General features: G+C 35.1%; 3 protein-coding genes across 3 annotated transcripts; 2 read left to right on the plus strand and 1 right to left on the minus strand.

Moving 5' to 3' along the window:
• The first annotated feature begins 3004 nt into the window (after nucleotides 1-3004).
• LOC116116035 (pentatricopeptide repeat-containing protein At1g71210, mitochondrial-like) lies at nucleotides 3005-5894 on the plus strand. The gene is made up of 2 exons (XM_031402136.1): nucleotides 3005-5383; nucleotides 5551-5894. The coding sequence occupies exons 1-2, from the start codon at nucleotides 3005-3007 to the stop codon at nucleotides 5572-5574; spliced, it is 2403 nt and encodes an 800-aa protein (XP_031257996.1). The 3' UTR covers nucleotides 5575-5894.
• Nucleotides 5895-9869: 3975 nt separating this feature from the next.
• Nucleotides 9870-14261, plus strand: LOC116116039. Its single transcript, XM_031402139.1, has 3 exons — nucleotides 9870-10233; nucleotides 10890-11020; nucleotides 13339-14261. Exons 1-3 carry the CDS (start codon nucleotides 10126-10128, stop codon nucleotides 14159-14161), a joined length of 1062 nt encoding a protein of 353 aa, XP_031257999.1. The 5' UTR covers nucleotides 9870-10125; the 3' UTR covers nucleotides 14162-14261.
• Nucleotides 14262-15587: 1326 nt separating this feature from the next.
• On the minus strand, nucleotides 15588-21926 carry LOC116116038 (dolichyl-diphosphooligosaccharide--protein glycosyltransferase subunit STT3B). Its single transcript, XM_031402138.1, has 6 exons — nucleotides 20911-21926; nucleotides 19882-20418; nucleotides 19103-19557; nucleotides 18537-18659; nucleotides 17437-17496; nucleotides 15588-16096 (listed from the first exon to the last, which is right to left on the minus strand). Exons 1-6 carry the CDS (start codon nucleotides 21784-21786, stop codon nucleotides 15967-15969), a joined length of 2181 nt encoding a protein of 726 aa, XP_031257998.1. The 5' UTR covers nucleotides 21787-21926; the 3' UTR covers nucleotides 15588-15966.
• Nucleotides 21927-22356: the final 430 nt, after the last annotated feature.

A 22356-nucleotide genomic window follows, 5' to 3' on the forward strand; every position in this document is an offset into this window, starting at 1 on the left:
CTCAAATGTCTACCAAATAACAATTACCCAACCCCTTTATATTTGAGAAATTAGCTAAAACACCCCAATCACAAAAAAGTTTAAAAGTTAACAAAATACCCCTAGCCACCCTAGGCCGTGACTCACCACTGCCGACTGCTAGTGTCAGTCACCATAATGGTGCACGATCGGTGGGATCTTGCCTGTCGTGCTCCGATAAGGCCTTTTTCGGTCATGGATGATAGATCCATGGCCAGAAACAGCCAGATCTGGCGTTTCTATTGTCGTTTTCAGCCATGGATTTGTGATCCATGGCCATTTTTAGCTTTGTCAGCGCACAGCCGGCCATATACAGCAACTCGTGCACCATTCTGATGACTGTCAACAGTTGCTAGCAGTGGCTTGGGGTGGGTGGAGGTGATTTTGCTACAAATTAAAATTTTATATGATTGGGGTGTTTTAGCAAAATTTCAAATATAGGGGGTTAAAAGAAATGATTCAAAAAATAATAATAATAAATACTATTATATTAGTTTTTAAAAATGAGGGCAATTTAGTAATCTATATTACATATCCACCCATATTCTCTCAACCAAACATATTATTCATCAATTTATTCGAACCAACCAAACATATTTTCTAAATATTCCAAATAATCTTCAATATGATATTTCTTTCCGTTAAGATAATATACTCCTATAATAAAACATTATATGATTTAAACACCCCCTTACCGTTAAGCCACCTATGGATCGAGTTATCATTATTGGTTTTTGTTAATCATAAAATTGTTTATATTTAAGATTAAGTTTAATATAGCAATCAAAAATCATTTTCAAATATAAACATTACTCCTTAAAATTGTTTCAAATTTAAAATAGTAACGCTCGAATCTAGCAACTCATCAAACATTATAAGTTTATCATTAGTTTTTGATAATCAATGTCATTCAACATTTAAATAACCGCATCCGTATTGATTATAATACATAATAGTAATAAAAAACCCTAATTAAGTCGATAAATAGTTAATGTACCAATTAAATAAGAGATTAGTTTCAACCATAAAAACAAACCAATAAGTTTTTTTTTTTTTTTTTTAATAATACACGAGTTAATATATTAAATATACAAAATAATATAAATAACATTAATTTTCATATTTTAAAATTTTCCATAAAATTATTTGTAGTTTTTATTTTCTGCAAGTATAATTAACAAATCTTTTGATTTGTATCTATGAATTTATTTGAATATTTTCTAATATAATAACACATAGTTACTATTAACGGCTTAAGTTATTGTAACATAAATATTTGACACATATTTGAGACACAAATTCATAGCTATTAATTCAATGTAATCTAATGGATTTGTGTTATGATAAATCAATGCTCATGAATTTATATTACCATAGCATATGTTAGAATAGCACGACCCATTAATAAAATATTTCTAATATTTTTGGAGTTATCAGTTTTCTCTTAGGACCCCTGAGGTTTAAGTAAATACATAAAATTCCTAAGAAATGAGATATCAACCATTCTTCCCATAGATTTGAAAAAAATCATCAATTACCTCCTTTAACCATGAAATCAAATAGTAAAACTCTAGGTTGCACTTGGTTGATATTTTTTAGAATAATATTTTGAAAAAAGTCAAATTTGGTGGTTATTACGATGTAGGATTTAGAAATTAACAAAAATATCTCATAAGTTTGTTTATTTATTAAACACCCCTGTAATACAATTTTGAAAATTAATAGAAACACCCCCACCCACTCATTAAATACCGATAGCCGACCACCACAGCCGAAGGGTGGTTGGAGTCGTCGTATCCACCGGCTGGATCTAGCTAATCGTGCGCGATATGGCCATTGTTGATGACCAAATGTGGCCAGATCTAGCATTTTTCGGCCAAATCCACAGTGGATCTAGCCGAAAAAAGCCATAGTAGCGCACAATTGGCTAGATCCAACTAGTCGTGTGCCATTATACCAGATTTCAGCCAGTTTCCTGCAGTGGTGGCTAAAATCTGGCAAATGTGGGTTGCTAGGGTGTTTTTGTCAATTTCTAAAAAAAAAACTTGGGGGGTGTTTAGTGAATTAACAAATTTAGAGGGTTTAAAAATAATTGAATAATATAGAATAATATTTTGAGAATAAGGAAATAAATGTTGTATTTTGGATAGAATAGGGAATAAAGTAGTGAAAAATTGTGTACCAAAGGGAACTACCATCAAATAGACTACGGGTGGGTGGGTCACGGTACCCTCCCAAAATCAAAGGAATCAGAATCGGTCGATTCCTTTGATTTGGAACCAGAACCGTCGATTCTAGTTCTTGAAAACTTGGAATTGGAACTTGTGTTACAGGAGCATGTTCCAGTTCCAGTTCCGGTTCCAAGTATCCTAAAAAATATCAATTACCCCCTTATTTTTTTAAAAATGACAAATAAACCTTTATAAAATTACAATTACACCCTAACAATTAAGTACAAAACATTAAATAATATATTTGTTTATATTTACTTGATATTTGATGCTTAATTATAAGTATTTAATTGTTTGTTTTCACTAATAATAAACATTTAAAAGCTATTATTTAACGTAAATGTCTTAATGTATATTAATTTCTTAATCAAGAATATTGTGAAAAGCTGATATTTTAATTAAAATTAATAAGACTTTTGATACTAAGTTTAAAAAAACCAAAATTTTCTTATATATTTATGATATGCAAAATATTAATTTAGTTTTGGTTTTCGATTATGGTTCCGATTCTTTTTATTTGAAACTGAAATCGGAACCGCACAATATCGTTCCTATGATCTATTATACTTTTTTAAACTTGATGGGTGGTTTGTGAGACTGACTTTTGAAAGTTAGAACTAGATTTTGGGAATTAGATTTTGCTAGGTAAAAACTTCAAATGTCATGTCTTCGTCGATCTTCACTTGCGCTTAAACTGTTCGACGGAAGTCCAAGCCGAGACTCGCTTTCATCTTCAACCTCCCAACATACCACTCATGCTTTCGCTCAAACATGTAGCGAAAACCAGGCTCTTTCTCTCCACACTTCGCCTTCTAAGTGCCCCCACTTTCGTTTCTTCTCTTTTCCCTTATTCACATTTGTTCAATCAGATATCTAGCTACTCAACCGCCCCAGCAGTTCAAGAACAGAGCGCCGAAAACCTGGTTGTCTCATTCAAAGAATGGTTCAAGACCCAAAACAACTACATGTTGGATCGAATTTTCGAGATATTAAGCGCCCACCACTGCGACGACTTGCCCTCTCGTTTTGCCGCCGATTTTGCCCTCTCTCAGTTGAATCTTCGCCTTTCCGAATCGTTCGTTCTTGAAGTCTTGGCTTATAGGAATGGGAAAGATGTGCTGTCTTGTCTTAAGTTTTTCGATTGGGCTGGGCGCCAACCTGGGTTTCATCACACCCGCGCCACGTTTCACGCTATTTTCAAGATCCTTAAGAAGGCGAAACTGAGGTCTTTGATTTTTGATTTTCTTGACAACTTTGTGAATGCTAGATACGTTTATAGAGTGAGATTTCATGATACTTTGGTTCTTGGGTATGCGATTGCTGGGAAACCCGAGTTTGCATTGCAAGTGTTTGGTAGAATGCGGTTTCAGGGTTTGGATTTGGATAGTTTCGCATATCATGTGCTTCTGAATGCTTTAGTTGAGCAGAGGTGTTTTGATGCCGTTGATGTGATTGCTAAGCAGATTGCATTAAGGGGTTTTGAGAATGAGGTTACGAGATCCATTAAGTTGAAGAGTTTGTGTAAGCAGAATCAATTGATTGAGGCGGAGGAGTATTTACGTGGACTGATGAGTACTGGTGTAGAGTTTACTGACCATGCAGTATCTGTTGTTGTCAAAGCACTTTGTAAGAATGGCAAATTTGAGGAGGCGCGGAAGCTGTTGGAGGAGCTTAGGGAATCGGGTTTGCTCTCGTTGGATCGTGCTTATGGTGTTTGGGTTTTGTATCTTGCTAGGGCTGGAAGGTTAGATGGAGCGTTGGAGTTTTTGAACAGCAGGAAATCGTTGGAAGGGTATGTTCCAGATGTGTTTCGGTATAATGTGTTGGTGTCTAGGCTTTTGAGTGAGAACCGTCTAATGGAGGTTTTTGATTTGCTCATGGAGATGAAGGAGAATGAAATTGTTCCGGACAGTTTTACCATGAATTATGCACTTTGCTTCTTTTGCAAAGCTGGGATGGTAGATGTTGCACTTGAGTTATACAATTCAAGGTCGGAGTTTGGGCTCTCCCCGGGTGGCATGGTTTACAACTTTTTGATCAATACTTTGTGTGGGGATGGAAGTATTGATGAAGCTTATAATGTGTTGAAGAATTCCATTGACCAAGGCTTTTTTCCTGGTAGAAAAACCTTTTATATACTTGCCAGTACTTTGTGCAGACAGGGGAAGCTTGAGAAAATGAAAGAGCTGCTTATTTTTGCCTTGGACAGAAAGTTTGTACCAAGTGATTCCATATATGATGTGTTTATATCGGCTTTATGCAGAGCTGGTAGGGTAGAAGATGGCTATTTGATTCATGGGGATCTCAATAGAATGAATAAAGTTGCTACTGAGGCTACTTACCGTAGTTTGATACGTGGTTTTAACAAGTACAACAGGGCAGATATTGCTGCTAGACTTCTTATTGAAATGCAGGAAAAGGGTCACAAACCAACTCGAGGATTGTTCAGAGCTGTTATTCGTTGTTTGTCTGACACGGAAAATCCAGAAAAGCAATTCCTGCAGCTGCTGGAGATGCAGTTGTCTCGTCATGCAAGCAATTCATTGACTTATAACTTCTTCATTGATGGAGCTGGGCATGCCAGAATGCCTGACCTAGCTAAAGAAGTCTATGAGATGATACAGAAAAGTGGCAATGTGCCCAATTTGGGTGCTAACATTCTCATGTTGCAGAGTTATCTAAAGAGTGAAAGAATTTCAGATGCTGTAGATTTTTTCAGTGATTTGGGCCAGAAAGGAAAGGTCGGGATAAAATTGTACAACACCATGATTGTTGGTCTCTGCAAAGTCGCTAATGCAGATATGGCATTAGAAATCTTGGAAAAAATGAAGATTGATGGACGGGTTCCAAGCAATGAATGCTATGAACTTCTTATAAAGCTGCTTTGCTCAATTAAGAAATATGATAAGGCGATTCATGTTATTAATGGCATGGAGAAAGTTGGGCGCCGCATTACATCCTTTGTTGGTAATACTCTTTTGATGCATGCCTTCAAGACTCAAGATCTCTATGAGGCCTGGATTCGGTTGGTAGATGTGCAGATTGAGACATCTAAGATTTCATTGCTTGGCCGGCTCATTGGAGCAGTTTCTGGCGGTATTAGAGTGAGTGAAGATATTGAAAACTTAGAAGAAGTAATTCAGCTGTGCTTCCAGCCTGACATCTTTACTTACAATATATTATTAGAGCAACTAAGCAAGACTAATATAGATCATGCTTGTGAATTTTTCAATAAGATATGTCAGAAGGGTTATGAGCCCAACCAATGGACTTATAAATTCATAATTCGTGGTCTTTACAGATCTGGGAGGACAGAGGAGGCTAGAAAATTGGAGGAGATGTATTGGAGAGGTCTTGAGACTGTCCATATCAGAAATTTGTGTAGTGGGTATTTACTTAGCTAAGTTCTGGCGTTTTAAAGTAGCTAGAAGCAAAGCATTCGCATTCAGAGCGACAGACAAGAATTTTTGGGAAATAATGTGTATTTTTGTGCCTTAATTTGATTGAATACATGAAATATCTCAATCGAGCTCTATGTATATTACTTTAACTCTCTGTAGTTCAATAATCACCTACAAGAAAGAAATTTAATGTAATTTTTTAGATGGCATTGGCATCAGGTATTTTTCATTATGGGTTGGAGAAGTTGTCACTCTGAAAATTTTAATTGTATACCATATACGCATTAGAAGTAGAGAACAAGTGCGGCAGGAATAAATAATACTACGTGAATTTTGTTGTGTTCTTTGCTTTGCAATGATCTATGCGTGCTTGAACTGGGCTTCAGCCACTGCAGTTCGGTGTTTGTTTCAATTGGTTTTCTTCTATTGTTTGCAATGGTGTGAAAGAAATATAATTGATGTCCCTGTTAGGGAAGTTTCAAATCATGTTTGGAAATGTCTTTGTGGCATATGCATATAAAGTTGAATAGTTATGGCTTGAGTTTATCTCTTCAACTGATTTGATGAGCCGACTGAATGTGAATCTAACTCATCAACTGTATATGCATATGCTTCTGCAACATGTTTTCCATTTATGGTTAGATATATGGATACTAACGATAATCTCCATGCAGCAAGTGCGTTAAGCTTTGAAAGTGAAGATATGGAGTTAAGATCAATGCAGTATGGCTCACACAGGTCAACCTCAAGAATGCAATTGGACTTTCAGAAATAATGGAAGGTTGAAGAGCGGCAACCACGAGAATAGGTACTATCTTTCAAGCTTCAGTTCATGGTATTGAATATCATGGAATTAGATATTGCCTCATAGTATCATTCAGAAATCTTATCTTTAGATTTTAGCTTAAGTTCTATACCTAGCTTACAGGTTGTTAAAGGTCAAATGCCCCAATGCCTTCACTTTGTTGGCAATATCAGTTTTCCGTGCCTAATGGAGTTTATAGTCAACCTGAGTAATTGAAACCACCTAACCAACGCATTAATGTTGAAGATTAAAGTACGTTCCGGGTAAGAAGAAAACTGATGGCTCAACTAGTTTCAAAAGTTGGCCTAACTCTTTGACTACTCAAAACACTTTTGAGAGTCTCCAAAATATGCCTTTCGTGTATCTGGAAGTAGAGGTGGGAATTAGGCTCAGACCCAAAAAGCTCAACCCAAAAAACCGGACCTAGGACCGGTCTTTGGGAGGAGGACTGAACCAGGCCCAAGGGAGGAGGGTCCGAGGCCCAAGGCCGGTCCCAACCACCCCCCTCCCCCCAATTTCCTTTTAACCCTTATAAAATATCCCACATTCCCTTATTTAATAGAATTCACAATAAATGTAAGGGTTAAATTGAAAATTTACCAAAAAACTTTTCTAGGCCTATGCGATTTGGTCTCCAGACCTTGAGGGCCCAAGCTCAGGACCGACTGGGCCCGGGCCTTTCCCACCTCTATTCGGAAGAGTAATTGTATATTGGTGAAGTGTGTGTTCCAGAATTATTTATGTAGTATTGTGGAACCGACTGCTATATCATTTGGGATATAAAATTGGCCGTCTATGGAAAGTTATTGTTCTTAGAATTGTCGACCTCCATTATTGAGTTCATAAGTTGGTTCGCATTTGATTTTCAATCGTCCTACACGATTTTGATATCTTAAAGTGGTGTAAAACTGTAAACACTTACTGTGGCCATGCTATCTTACAGCTATCAATTAGATCTAGATCCATTGGATAACCTTACCATGATAAGGTAGATAATAGTGAGATTTGTTATAAAATTATATATTCTGGAGATATACAGTAATATGGAGATGATAAAATTGTTTGAAGCAAACTACTTGTTGGTATTTTGGCGTTCGCTTAGGATTCTTGGGTGTATTACTAAAGAGGTCCTAATTTTGAATCTCCACGACTATTAATGTTGGAATCCCACATCGACTAAGCACGCTCAAACCTATTGAGTTATAAGAGGGGTAATCCTCCCATTCAACAAGGCCTTATTGGGTGAGGAGTCAAGATTCACCTCAAATTCTATCATGGTATCAGAGCCTAGGTTCAGTTGAGTTGAGCGCTTGACCAACGGTGAGGAGTTAGAGCCAGCAACTACCTCATCAACAAGCATGACCTAATATATGGGCTTGATCGTGGGGGAGTGTTAGAGTCTCATATCAACTAGCACGCTCAAACCTATTGGGTTATAAGAGGAGTAATCCTCCCATTCAACCAACATTTAACAAGACCTTATTAGATGGTGAGTCAACTCACCTCAAATTCTATCAATTAATAGGGTAACTACTGAAGGCTTATTTGGCCGTTAACTTCAGTCCCCCAGGTCAGTTGAGTGCACGTAAGTGTTTAGACACCCTCGAAAAAAAAAAAAAAAAAAATTTGTTTGAAGCATTAGTAGAAGCAAAAGCACCCCTTACTCTAGGTGACCGATGTTTCGATATAATTATTAGGTGTATTATTTAAAAAGGTTCTGAGTTTGAGTCTGTCCCGATTATTAATAGGGGTGGCCATCAAAGTTTTTATCCGATTAATAGTTCTATGGTCCTGAGAAATTAATTGAGGTGGGAACCTATTTAATTATTAAATGAATAAGATAACATCAATGCTATTTCACCCTAATTGACTTTACTCTATAGGTTGCCCCATTCATATTCCTAACTATCCATAATTTAACAGCAATTTTGACATTGAATTTCATAATAAAGCCCCATTAACAAACCCCAATTAATGAGTGTCTATTGAAGGAATTTAATGAACATTTAATAGAAATTACTTTCCTTGGACTAAACTGGTAATTAGTTCTTCATTTATTATTCTTCAATTCAATATCTACTCCTTTTTTATTAAATATCATAACGAATTTAATATTTAAAAAAAAATTCATTTTACAAAAATCTTGGCTTTGTTTGGTTGATTTTGGATATACTACTTTTAGTATTCCCAAAAAAGTTAAACAGTAAAATACCCAAAAACTCACAATATTATTTAACTTTATTCAACATTTTTTAAACCACCTAAATTTGTTAATCAATTAAATACCCCTAAATATTTTTAATATTTTGTTACGCGGCGCCTCCGGCCACCCTCCCATGGTGGCCGGCTGTCCGTATTTGAGGGTGGATTGGGGGTGTTTTTGTTAACTTTTAATATTTATTATAGGGTGTTTTGTAAAAAAACAAACATAGGGGTATTTTAGCAATTTGTAAATCCTACATCGTAATACCCGCCCAATTTAACTTTTTTTTAACTTTTTTCAAAAATTTTTTTCAAAAAAAAAAAAATTGTGAACCAAACGGAGCCCTTATATTTGGTATTTGAAATGTGTTTAATTTCATTTCTCTTTTATTTATTTATTTTTAATTTGGTCAATATCACATGTCGAAATCAAAATTTCAAATGGATTACCCTATCACATGATATCAATTGTGAACCATACAGGAAAATTTTCTTTCGTAATGAAAGAGACGACTTACCATTTTTTCACTGCAGCCATTTGTCGGTTGTCGGTCGCGATTTACAGTGAAGCGCGTCATGACATTTTTTAAATTTAATAGTACAGTTTGCTAACTCATGATCACACATGTAAGTAAGACACATAAATCTTTTCAATTATTATACAATTAAAAAATATAAATAATACTTTATTAATTTTTAAAATATTTGAATATATATATTTCATATTTAACTACTTGTTTTTTTTTTTTTTTTATTTATGGATTATAATATAACTTTTATTTATATAAAAATGTACAAATAAAATAAAAATGACTCAAAAAAGCATGCATATTTTTTATTTCTCTCTTATCATGAGAGGTACCCCTACATAATAAATTTTAATATTTATATTTAATTTAAAAAAATTGATTTACCTTCGAATATTTTCCTAACTTTAACATAAAATAATAGATTTAATTTACTGCATCAATAAATTAGAAACATATAATAATAATAATTAAAATTTTTACGATTCATATTATGAGAAAATATAACGAAGCATATTTTATATTTGGACAATGTATATATATTTACTTTAGAGCGTAATATATATTCTCATATTTAGCTCACTCATTTTTTTTTTTAAATTAAAAGTATAAAATAAAATAAAACAGCTTTAACATCAAATAATTGAAAACATTTCTTTTAATTAATAACTCAAAAGCAAACCAAAACCCGAAGGCCTAAAGCTCTGTCTCTCTCTCTCTCTGCCTAACTTACTTTTGACATTTTGGGACTGTTTCTTTCCATTTTACTTATTCATTACAATTTCGAAGGCATAAACGCGAACGATTTGATAAATTTTGGTCAGTTGGGTTGGAATCTGAGTCAAATCTCACTCAAGTATAGCATAAATAACATTGATCTGCAGCTGGGTTTGTTGTGAATCGTAAGAAAGTTGGACTCAAAACCCAGATGTCTCCCTCTAATGGAAGTTATTCTGGCGGTGGAGAGGATCAAACAGGAACAATTATATCGAAACACCCGTTCCAAGATGGATACTCTTGCTGGTGTCGCCATCAAGTATGGTGTTGAGGTATCTCTCTTTGTTTTTCGCTTTAAATTTCATCGGGGTTTGTGTTTCTCTGTCACGATCTGGTGAAATACACTGAGGGTTTTGGCTTTTTTTTTTTTGTGGGATTTTTTCGAATGGGTTTTGATCGATTTTGTAGTGCGTTTTTTGGAATTGTTTGTAATGTTGGTTTGATTTGATATGTAATGATGAGAGTTTGGTGTGTGCATATATATATATATATATATTTTAATTTTTACGGCGGCGTCTTATGAAATGGGTTGTGATTTATTTTTTAGTAGGTGTTTAGAATTTTTGAACGAGTTGATGAGAAATGTTTGTATTAGTTGTTTGTTTAGTTTGACAGGTGATGATGGGAGTTTGGTTAATATTTTTTGAAACAAAGTGATATTTTCAGTACATTTTTGTTTGTTGCATTTTGTCAAATGGGTTGTGATTAATTTTGTTGTAGATGGTAAGAGAATTTTGTTTGGTTTGATGGGTAAATTTGAGACTTTGGTAAATGTATTTGGAACACAGTGAGTGTTTTAAGTTTTTGTTGTTTGTGGCATTTTATTGAATGGATTGCGATAAATTTTATAATTGATGTTGAGAAATGTTTGTATTGTGTGTTTGGTTTGATGAGTAATGATGAGAGTTTGGTGAATGTTTTTCAATAGGTGGCTGACATCAAAAGGCTGAATGGGTTGGCTACAGATCTTCAAATGTTTGCTTTGAAAACATTGCAGATACCATTACCAGGAAGACATCCACCATCTCCTTGTTTGTCTGACGGTTCTGCCTCTTCAGGGTACAATTATAGCACTCCCAAGTCTATTTTTTTCCATTTACATTCTTTTGTTCATCTTTTTCTGGCACACTTGCTTGTTTTCATTTCCTGAAACATATATGTCTATGTTCCACAAGCATCTGCTGAATGTACAGCGTTGTGAATTGGTTGTTCTGGCACCTATTGCAGAAAAACCTTGATTCTAACTCTCTCTTTAGCTCTCTAATCTAAATTTTTTTCATAAGTTTAGAGGACATGTAGGGAAAGTGGGAGGAAAAAGGGAACTTAAGTGAAAGTGATGAGAGAAACATATATTGTGTCTATTATTCTATGATTTGATTTGTGGAAGTGCTACACTGAGGTTATTTGGAATTACCCTTCAGAATAATTATATGGGTCTTTTCTATTATACTGGGAGGTCTGAATATTGAGTCTTTTGTGAGGATGTGGTGGTTCTGATCTGATGATCCAGCCTGCTATGTACTGATACTTCACTATATTATAGAGTGACCCTAATATATATCATTCACTAAATTGAGACATTGATTGTTTTACATCACACGTGCCAAGTGTCCTTTTACCTTTGTGAATTTGGGTGGTATAATTGATATGCTTTTTCTGTATCCTCTAAGAAAAATTACAGTATTATTACTCACCTTGCTCTTTTGTGATTAGTATGATGCTTAAGGAGACATGTAATATGGTTTATTTTAAGTCAACATTGACTACCAAATGCATTATTTTGTTGTTCACAAGTAGATTCGCTAATAGTTGAAAATCCATGCCTATTGCTAGGAATAGTTGTTGATATCTTTCTGTGTTGTCATACCCTTGTGTCTTGAAAGTTTAGTTAATTTTTTTTACGTGTCTGACACATTGTGTCCTCATTAGACTGCAAGAGTGATGTGGTTGTTCTATGAAACTACTGTTCTAACTGTTTATTAAGAAGTTCTATTGCTATTCCTCCTTTTTCTTTTAATTTCTAAAACTGCAATAGTGAATTCATATTTGTTGGAGTTATAATCATAATATATGAGAATGACTCAATTGTGATAAGTAAAAAAATATTGGTAAGAGGAAATTTTCTTTATACACATCTAGTTTTATGCACATTTCCCACTTTTATGAATGAAAAAACATAGCCTTTAAGCGTTTGTCTTAATATTATTCTTAAAAGGCTCAACTACCGAATTGAGAGCTTCTTTTGAATAAAATACCTTCATCACAAAGTCTAACATGTAATTAGGAATATATGTTTATTTAAATGCCCATGTATGGTTAGTGTCTTTGTTTTTGTAATGTTGACACATTTCTAGCATAGATCATAGTGAAAGATTTATATTTGGAATTAGAGTATCATCTTTCTTTAGTATTTTTTGACTTGCATCATAAAAATTGTTTGCTACCTAGTTGTTGTAAATACTAGTGATGATTCTTTCTACTATTGTCTTTCATGTACAACAATGACTTCATAAAGATAGAAAGATTGGGAGATTTGTCCTCTGTGTGGTAAAAAAATTTATACTGGTAAAAACTCTTGTATGACATAACATGTAATTTGTCTCGTATGTTCACCATACTGCCTCATGTGAATAAATACTGGGGATTTTCCTCTCCAGGGAACTATCCCCTATTGTAATGTGAGCCTTTTTCTTGCCCTAGAATTAGAGTTTCTTCTTTACTAACTGTTCTCTATCTTCCATCATAATGGCTTATTTCTGGACATGCTCCTCATCTGCACCTTTTAATTATCATTGACCACATCAGTCTTGGATATATATCTTAATTGTAGCCTTTTATTTGGATAGAAAGTGGCAGTCTCTATGATCAATACCCTTTGCTGCATATTGTCTAGATGCTCCAGTAAGCTAAGTGTTTATCTAAAAGGCAATAGGCTTGGCTTTGTTTGCTCATGTCTCACTTGGCTTCCTCAAATGGTGTTACAACCAAATTAGTGTTTTCTATTCTGTATGGAAATCAATTTGTACGTGGAATTTTGATTTTCTAGCTATTATATCATTCTGACAGAAAGCATTTTGATGGTGGGTAGCTTTTGCCCCCAAGTTTTTGTCTTTTTTTACCTTTTAATTCATGGTATATAGAATAGAGCTGTAGATTTATGTATCTGTGTGTACATATGAATGCATATTTCCCAAGAGATTTGAGACTGGTGTAGGTACAGGGCTAATTCTTTTAGATGTAAATGTATTATCTAAAAATTAAAATATTAAAGACTTTTTCTAGGATTTTGCTCATTAGTAGACAAGGTCTAATCTTTGTGTCAGTTATCTATTCCAGATTTGCTGTGACTTGACTTGCTGTGCTATTACTTATTGCAGAGAAAACTGTAAAGAAAGGACACCCCCACGTCTAGGCTATTCTAATATGTTGGAGTCATTAGAGTCCCTAAGAATAAAATCATCTCAACAGAAGGTTTCTCCTGCCTCGAGAACTTTAAAGAAGGCCTCTCCAGCTATGAGCACTCTACAGAATTACTATGGCCTTAAACCTCCAAATCACAAGGGTGCTTCTGAAGGCATGGAGATGGCAGTTTATAGAACAAGGAGTTCAGATTACCTAAATGAAGAACTGCTTGCTGAGACCTCACCAATGTCTGATCTTTTTTCAAACTTCCACCAAGAGCGAAGACACTCAGCTAATGGATTTATTCATGAGAATGGTGCAATGGCTGACTATGTGCCTCTTGCTGAAGCAGGTGAGTCAGAGGGGGAGAAATCTAATGAGAAGTCTGTCCGAAGGCGTCAGAAAGCTGAAATTGATACACCTGAAAGGTTATTGAAAGAAGAAAATGGTGGTGGAAGCAGTGGTTTTTCACCTGTAACAGGAAAGGGTTTAGCCATGAGGCCAAAATCAACCAGTCGAACAGCACTGGCCACTGATTCAGAGTCGGGCTGGCTGAGTACTATTCCAGTGGGCTTGGGAGATTCTATAATTACTGATGGACCTGTTGGGGTTCGTAAATCATCAAGCACGCCAAGCTTCCTAGACCAGGATAGCAGTAGTTCATCCGTTTGGCCAACTACGAAATGGACTTTGAAACCTGACTTGCAGGCTCTCTCAACTGCAGCTATCACAAGACCAATCTTGAATGGTTTACCAAAGCCTATAAGTGGTCGCAGGGGTAAAGCTGCCCTTGATTAGCTTACACTCCAGCACACTGGTAAAATCAATTTTTTTTTTTTCTTCACTTTGGTCTCGTGGAATCGAATTTCTCAGCAATAGCTACAAAGTGTAATTAAAAGGTAAAGCCTGAAAAAAAAGAGTAGCTAAAATGAATACATATAGAGATTTCTGTTTCATTTCAAACGGTTTAGCAATGTGCATGGTATGATTATGAATGCGGATAGTGATTAGAGACTGAAGCAGCAGCTGCATCAGCATCTGGAGAAAAGTATGTAATGAAGAGGGTATGCATCTATATTTCTTACTTATTTAAATTTTATTGTCCAGAAAAATAATTCACCCATTGTAGAGGAGTTTAAACCTAGATTAGCAATGTCATCGTCTTATTTTGTCGATGAATCAAGTATACGTGTTCATTATATTGATTCTTCACCTGATTTGCAATTATGTGATTGTATAATTTGGTGCTCATTTGAAACGTTATGAGAGAATATATAATGATTTCTTCAAGAAAATCCCTTTACACTTAATTGAACCCCTTTAATTTATTGAATCTAAAGTTTCTGAAGGGATCCATATGTTATAGAAAATGTACTTGTTTTGTTCTTTTATTGACGATTTATTATACCAGATTAAAACAATTTAGTGGAAGATGATAATGGTCTATTTTTTAAGATTTTGCTATGTTATATGGAATGTGATTAAGGTTTCCATGGTATGGAATTCGGCAGAACCAGCAGAGAAGCTCTCCAAAGCTGTGTGTCTTTTGTTTTAATTGTAGTAAGCAATACAAAGAACCCCAATTGTTGCTTTTTTAAACAATGGATTAATGCTTAATTCGATTAAAAATTATAACAACAAAAATCGCATTTTATTGAAAGTTGATTAAAAAAATCATTTTTTGATGTGTACTGAACAAGATAGGTATTAATGGTGTACTATTGAGTGCAAGTAATACCATCCTTTATAATATAAACGTAATCCCTGAGGAGAGATTTTATCATGGATAAGAGATTCTATAAGACATTATATTACTACCATGTTTTCTAATCATATATGATATGTACATTCTTTAAGTTAGTGTAAGCCACACCTTTGTGTTATTCATTCATATTTATATCCAAACCTTTCTTTAGTGCATATTACGAAACGTCACATAAAAAATAAATTATATATATATTATGTAAATGACATTACTCATGATCTGATCGACCAAAATTCCTTCTCTTTCTAATGTAATAACCTTCTTAGAAGTTATTTTAATTTACTATTATTACTAAAATATTATTACATGTAATTGAAACAGTTACTTGTAACAAAAAAATACATTACATTTACATCCCATAGTGATGACTGCACTAACCTATTTATTTTAAGTTTTTAGTACCTCTCTTACTCCAACCCAGAATTTTGATGATAAATGAATGGTAAGCAGCAGCCCAGGTAACAAAACATCTGTGTGCTTCATTGTCCACAAAAATTGGCAAATTCCAAAATGACAAGATTCATGTAGAAACTAGATACCATTAATTAGAACAAAACTATAGATTGCACCAAGCCAATCAATTACATCAGTCTAGCAGTCGAGGATCTAAACAACTTTTCAATCATAATCGTGGTGGAATAAATAGTTTAAATAGTCGAGGTTGAGGGGGGGTATAATGAAATCTCCAAAAAAGTGTTCATGAAAAATTTAAGAGCCTTCAATGTAAGAAACTCAATCTCTAAGCAAAATATGGATCTTCTATCACTAACACTATAATTGCAAGACTCAAGCTCTCACAGTTTCTTTTACCATATGACTCTTCCGCCTGCTGCGATTCTCACCACCGATTATTAGGTGGCTTGACCTTGTAAATACGAACTATCCAGTTAGATGTCGTGAATGCCTCTTCCAAATATTCAAGTTTCACATCCTTATTTCCTATTTCAACCCCCCTGGCACGATCATACCTGCCAACACAAAAAGCAATTACAATGATTTTAGGCTTGTCTGAAAGCATAGCAAAAGCCTTCACTTGAGAAAAATGTAGGCACCAATTGACGCAAACTGCTGGGAAATCAAAGCAGGTTGCCTGGAAGGTGACCCAATTCATAAGTTGAAGTTGATATATGAGAAGGGTCTCTTAAAAAGGCTAAATCCTATGCCATTTTCCTCTTCTCTCCCTTCTCATTAAAGTTAAAACACATAAAAACTCAGTAAACATTTAACTTACAAAACAAAACAAAGAAAATACTCAAATTAAAATAAATGTTTAAGAGATTTGCTAGGCAGATTAGTTGACGAAGATTTAAAGGAGTTAATGACAATTATCACCCAACTGTTTTATTGAAGAACAAAATCCCCTAAGATTTGGGTGTTTAAATAAATGGCAGAAGGGTAATTAGGTCAATATCCATAACACATCATGGGGCGAGTTTAATAGCTCACTAATGGCAGGAGGATTTGTGTTACTTCTGAAACCTAAGGGTGATATTTGTTATTCAATAAAATCTGAGGGGGTTCGATATCATTAAATCTTTGATGAAATCTCACACAACCACCAGCATACCATCACACAAACATACGGAAGATCAACTTAACATACTACCCACACTCAAAACCCAAGGTAAACACAAGAACAAGAGAGGAGACAGCTACATAAAGGAAAAGAGATGTGACCAAAAAATACCGGATATATTTATTACTTAACAGAAGGTAAGTACAGGAAAATATTGAAAAGTCCATCCCAGTTTAATTTGGTTTAAACACCATCCACATAGAGAAATCATTTATGCAATTGTCATTTTTCTCTATGTGCTACTACTACTTCATCGGCGTGAAACCCTAAATCAACTATTACTACAAGTCTGGTTATACATAAAAGTTAACTTAGTGAAAGAAAGGTCAAAATGTTGAATTTCCAGGACTGTAAGCAATGCCCTTGTCCTTCTATCTCATTTGCTTGTTACATGCAGCAAGGGCCACATTCTAACCAGAGAAGAAAAGTAAAATGTTGAATCTCTCAGCTTCAAACTTTTTTTTTTTTTTAACTTAGAAGTTTTATTCTAAATAACCTTAATAGCACATTTTTCAGAATTTACAGGTGTAGGATCATTCCATCTGTCTACGAATACCAATGGATAAACTTTATGGAATATTATAATAGGGATTACATCAGCTAAGAACCTTTCAGTTCCTTCATTAGCATCACATGCCACACTATCAAGTGATACTGTGACAAGACGTACATCATGAATGTATGTTGTGTGGTATGTAATTACCGAAAAAAGCGGATTTACATTTCACTTACCCAGGTGGTTTGCCATATTCTGTTACCAGCTCTCCAAATCGATAGTAGGAAAGCTTGTACCTAATAACAAAAACAAATAAATATATAAGATCAAACTTTCTCTGCACCTAAAAGTTGCACCACACTGAGTCGCAGAGAATTACTTAAACACTTGCAGAAAATGAGAGAAGTTTTCTACTCAGAGGTACCAAATGCTCCCGAGATGCTTCTATATACTAGGTAATTTCTGAATAACTTGCTCTCAAAGTAAATTGTACTATTCTTTAATTCAATACAGCAACATTAAATCATACATAATTAAGTAGGAAACTTTATCTACAGAATCAGAATCAGCCGCTCCACGATTAGAATATGTTGGGGTAGCAATTAGATTTTCAAGTCTTCTACTCTTACTGGATTTAATAGAGGGATTTGAAATACAATGAATTAGTAATTGGAAAATTGGAAATATCTGAAGACCCTTTTGATCTAGAATTTATATATGATTTTTCACTTTTGAAAACAATGGATTAAAAAAAAAAAAAAAAAAAAAAAAAAATTAAGAAAACTTGTTTGGGGAAATATTGTCAAAAAGAGCTCTTGAATACATCCTATAACTAATGTAAAATCTGAAAAAAAAAAAAAAAAAAAAAACATGTTTTTTTTTATCTGTTTTTCATAATTTTTGAACTCTCAAAACACTATTTTAACAACTAGTTAGAATGCTAAAATATTATTGAAATCTAACTTCGATTAAATCTTAGTTTCTGAAAATTATTTTGAAATCACTATGTGCCCTTTGACTTTCATGTATATGTAATTCAGGTAGTAGAAGACTGGAAGTATCAGAGGACTTAGCAAAACAAATGTGGTATCCAAGTTTAGACATCTCACCACATTACATGTAATACCAAAACCCAAACCACAATTTGTTCTCTGCCTATCTTAATGTTATATAGAAAGACCAAAATCCATCATTATCATTTCCCCAGTAACACAATATAGAGAAAAAAACGAATCCAAATCAGGCTGAAAGTGTATTAATCAATTCTTGTTATGCAACACTCCATCAGAAACAGTATATGACTAAATACGCAATAGAAAAATACTAAGAAACTTACATGAGGCAATTCAACATTTTGGGTGCAGCCCCTTTGTCAACACGATACTCCCCATTAACAAGGTAGTCAGGTTCCTTGATCACAGGGAATATTCCACCTCCAATTCTAACCATCCACAAAAATCTAGCACAAAAAAGTTTCAGCATTAATTATCTTTATAAGAATACACAATAAAAATACGTGGCTGATAAAGATAGAGTTCTAAAAGCATAATGATAATCCCTTCTTCAACAAGAAATGATCACCTTTAATTATAAGCCGAAGAGGAAATTAACATGATTTCATTACCCTTATTGAATATTCTTGATAACTTTAACCAGATAAAGTTTGACTATTCAAACATTTTTAAAGAGTACAGAATTAACCCACAATTGTACCGCCATCCTTTCTTCCACAATACGAGAAAGGGCTTTTGGAGTCAGGTGGCAGTAAAATGCTTAAATATGTTCATCATCACTACCATTAAATTCAAAATAAAAGTTGAAAATTAACAGAAAATAGAAAAAATATATTATGGATCTTGCAAGTTTGTGGACAAATATTTAAAATGTAACTCAGAGACTTACTTGTTTATATCATCAGATGAGTAACCAGTGACACCTCCAAAAACAACTAACACATAACCCACATCAAGTGATCTCATTATCTCATACGCTTCATCCTCATAAGAAGACATTGCACGTCCAACAGTAGCAATGTGAGTATTGTTCCAGGTATTATTATCAACAATAACAGTTCTGTTTCCCATGGCAGTGATTTGGTACCCATAATCCCACCAGGACATCACTTTAGCATCAGGGGGAGTATTTTGCCGAAGCCAAAAGTAAGCCTCACGGTAATCGTCAAAGATGACTCTATTGCCATGGGCACCCCTTGCAGCCAAGACAATTGAGGGAGATGAGTATGCCTCAGATGTGACCCAGGTACAGTGGGTGACATACTTACTGAGCAGGAAAAAAGCACCGACAAGCAATGCAATAGCGCCATTTTTTTGGAATGGCTGGGATTGATCAGGTAGAGCCTGCTCATGCAACAAACAAGAAAAATATTATCTTTTTAAGCAGAACTACCATTAAGGGGGAAAAACCCATAAAAATGGGCAATTGACAGAAAAGAAACACCCATTTATATGTTGAACAACCTCTGACAGCTAGTTACAGATTTGATAGCAGATTATACACAGTAATCAATGCAGTAATCGTATTTCTTATAAAAAAAACAATATGAAGGAATGAAATACTGATAAATAACAAGAAAATTGCTACACCTATGAAACGCAAAAATAAAACCACTATATTTTATGACGATGGACAACAAAAAGGCTGAATATAGTACTAAATCTCACCCTTGAAGAGGCCTTTGAACCACTAGTTCCTCTGGTGGAACCAGTCGTGGTAGTCTTGCCTTTTGACCTTAACACCATAGTCAAATTCTTTATAGTGGCAGAAACAGCAATTGCACTGATTAGGCACACGGCAGGGGTGGCAACAAGAATCAACCGAACCATAACACCAGCAAAATACATGCTTGTGAGGCCATACATAACAATAAATATAGTGGCATCTGACAACCTCTTGAAGCAGAAATAGAGACCAGCTGGGAAAAGGAAAAGCAGGATATGAAAATCAAACATGAAAGATGACCATGCTGTTGGCTGATGCTCAGAGACAGACGCAATAATTGGTATGTGATCCTTAGCGTACGTTGGATCTAGCAAGGAATAAAATCGGCCTGTCCACGGAGAAATATACCCAGATGCCATACCCAGTCCCAGGGCAACAGCACCTACACCTGCCGCACTGCCCACAGTAATCCTCAAAAAGGCTTGAAACAGCTTTGTGTCACTTAGCATGTACTTAACCCAATCTAAGAGGTAAAACACCTGCACCAATTAATTCAATTAATGACGCATACAACTTTCCACTTTAAGACATTAACCTCATAAATACATTCAGCAAAATTCATCAAAATTTTAAAATTTCCCACAACGACCAGCATAGCCATGATGGTACCATAAAATTACACACGCACACACAAACATATGAGAATTAAAATTAAAAAAACGAATGAAAAGAAACCCTCACATTGGAAAACTGTTTAGAAATGATCCAAAAACTGAAAAAAAATAGCATATTTGGATTTCTCATAATGAAAATGCATGAAAAACTCAATTACTTGGCTGGCAGTAACATACACCATTTTCTAAAAGTGACAATATCAAACCGCCACTTACTTAAGCTTTCATTATCTGCTTAAAGATAACATAAACACCCAATTTAATATGCATTCACACAACACAATCATATTCAAAATGCATCATTTTCTATTTCTAAAACCAACAAATGCACATATAGAAATAAGTAAAAAGCCGAACCTGCATCAAGAAGAACACGCCCATGGCGGCCATATGTTCCCCAGACTGCACGTGCTGAAATCCAACAAACTGAATTTGCATAGCCAGCAACATTCCCAAAATATACATACAATTATATGCAATATAAAGCCTCATCGAATACCTCCCAGTAATCAAAAGCACCAACACATAAAGCGGGATCAAATTAATAATAAAAATATAACCACCCCACGCCGAAACCATGTAAAAATACCCAAATGCCGACGCCAAACTCCACGCCAAAGACCCCGTATTCACCGCCTTCACAAACAAATAAAAGGTCAGCAACAGCGCGAATATCGCCACCCCTTCGTTATCATAAGAACCCGCCACCGATCTCGAAATATAACCGGGACATATAGCGATTAAAGCAGCTGCCACAAGGCCCGCCCCCGAATCCCAGATCTCTTCTCCGAAAAAATACGCAACGAGGGTCGTATTGGAGGCGAAAAACGGCGCCGTTAAAACGCAGACTTCCCGGATGTGAACGGTGAACCGGAGGAACCGGAGGGCCCAGTAAATGATGGCGGCCGTGACCATGAGACCCGGGTAAAGGGTCCCACCGATGATTCGGCCAAGTGGGTACCACGATTCGGAGTCGAACCAGTTCCAGAAGTCGTAGAAGCCCTTCTCGGTCAAGTAGAGAGTGGTTCTGTAGTTGAAATAAGGGTCGAATTCGTGGATCATGGACTCATAACGGAGAACACTGAAGAGACGAGTGATGAAGGCGAGGATGTAGACTAAACAGAGGATGGAGACGCGAATCAGGAGCTCTTGTTGCTTGGTTTTGAGCTTGAACGATTTGGGAATGAGGTTTGAAAGTAGATCTGAGGGTGATGATCCGAGAGTGGCCGCCATTTTTGGAGAAAATGGGGGGAAATTAAGGGGAATTCTGGGTCTGTGTTTGTGGGAACTGGGGATGAAATTGTGTTAAGGGCATCGATTTTCCATGGAAAATGTTGAAATTTTCTGGGAAAATTTGAAGTGACTGAGTGAGTTTGTGAGGGTTTAAGTATTTATTGATTGCGTTCATGTTGTTGACTTCACAATGCACATGAAATTTCTTTGGTATAATTTCAGAAAAGCCCCAGCAGTTTGGAAAGTATCACTCACCTGCCCTAATAAAAATGAAAAGCTTATTATGTAAGACCGTTTCACCATCTTACATATTTATCCTGTGTTCTATAATAAATAAATAAATATTCTCCAAATCAATCAGTTTTCTATCGGGGGTAGGAATGTACAATCCACATATACTTTAATTTCTTTGATGAAGATTCAGAATCCTGATTCATAAAGGTAATTAAGAACACAAATTCTTAAAACCTTTTTCTTTGTTCAATAAAAGCTTCGACCACTGTGCATTATATTTGATCAATTCATGTCACTTATCTAACCATTTTCAAAATCTGAGTATCCCCCAACCTA

The sequence above is a fragment of the Pistacia vera genome, unplaced genomic scaffold, assembly GCF_008641045.1.
Source record: "Pistacia vera cultivar Batoury unplaced genomic scaffold, PisVer_v2 Contig76, whole genome shotgun sequence".
NCBI classification, from domain to species: Eukaryota; Viridiplantae; Streptophyta; class Magnoliopsida; order Sapindales; family Anacardiaceae; genus Pistacia; species Pistacia vera.

Excerpts from the sequence above, each read along its gene's own strand:
- LOC116116035 (XM_031402136.1), top strand. The coding sequence starts at position 3,005 with ATGCTTTCGCTCAAACATGTAGCGAAAACCAGGCTCTTTCTCTCCACA. Across the intron at positions 5,384-5,550 it reads ATATTGAAAACTTAGAAGAA|ATCTGGGAGGACAGAGGAGG; the intron begins GTAATTCAGCTG and ends TGGTCTTTACAG.
- LOC116116039 (XM_031402139.1), top strand. The coding sequence starts at position 10,126 with ATGGAAGTTATTCTGGCGGTGGAGAGGATCAAACAGGAACAATTATAT. Across the intron at positions 10,234-10,889 it reads CCATCAAGTATGGTGTTGAG|GTGGCTGACATCAAAAGGCT; the intron begins GTATCTCTCTTT and ends GTTTTTCAATAG. Across the intron at positions 11,021-13,338 it reads GACGGTTCTGCCTCTTCAGG|AGAAAACTGTAAAGAAAGGA; the intron begins GTACAATTATAG and ends TACTTATTGCAG.
- LOC116116038 (XM_031402138.1), bottom strand. The coding sequence starts at position 21,786 with ATGGCGGCCACTCTCGGATCATCACCCTCAGATCTACTTTCAAACCTC. Across the intron at positions 20,419-20,910 it reads GCGTGTTCTTCTTGATGCAG|GTGTTTTACCTCTTAGATTG; the intron begins GTTCGGCTTTTT and ends TAATTGGTGCAG. Across the intron at positions 16,097-17,436 it reads GAATATGGCAAACCACCTGG|GTATGATCGTGCCAGGGGGG; the intron begins GTAAGTGAAATG and ends TTGTGTTGGCAG.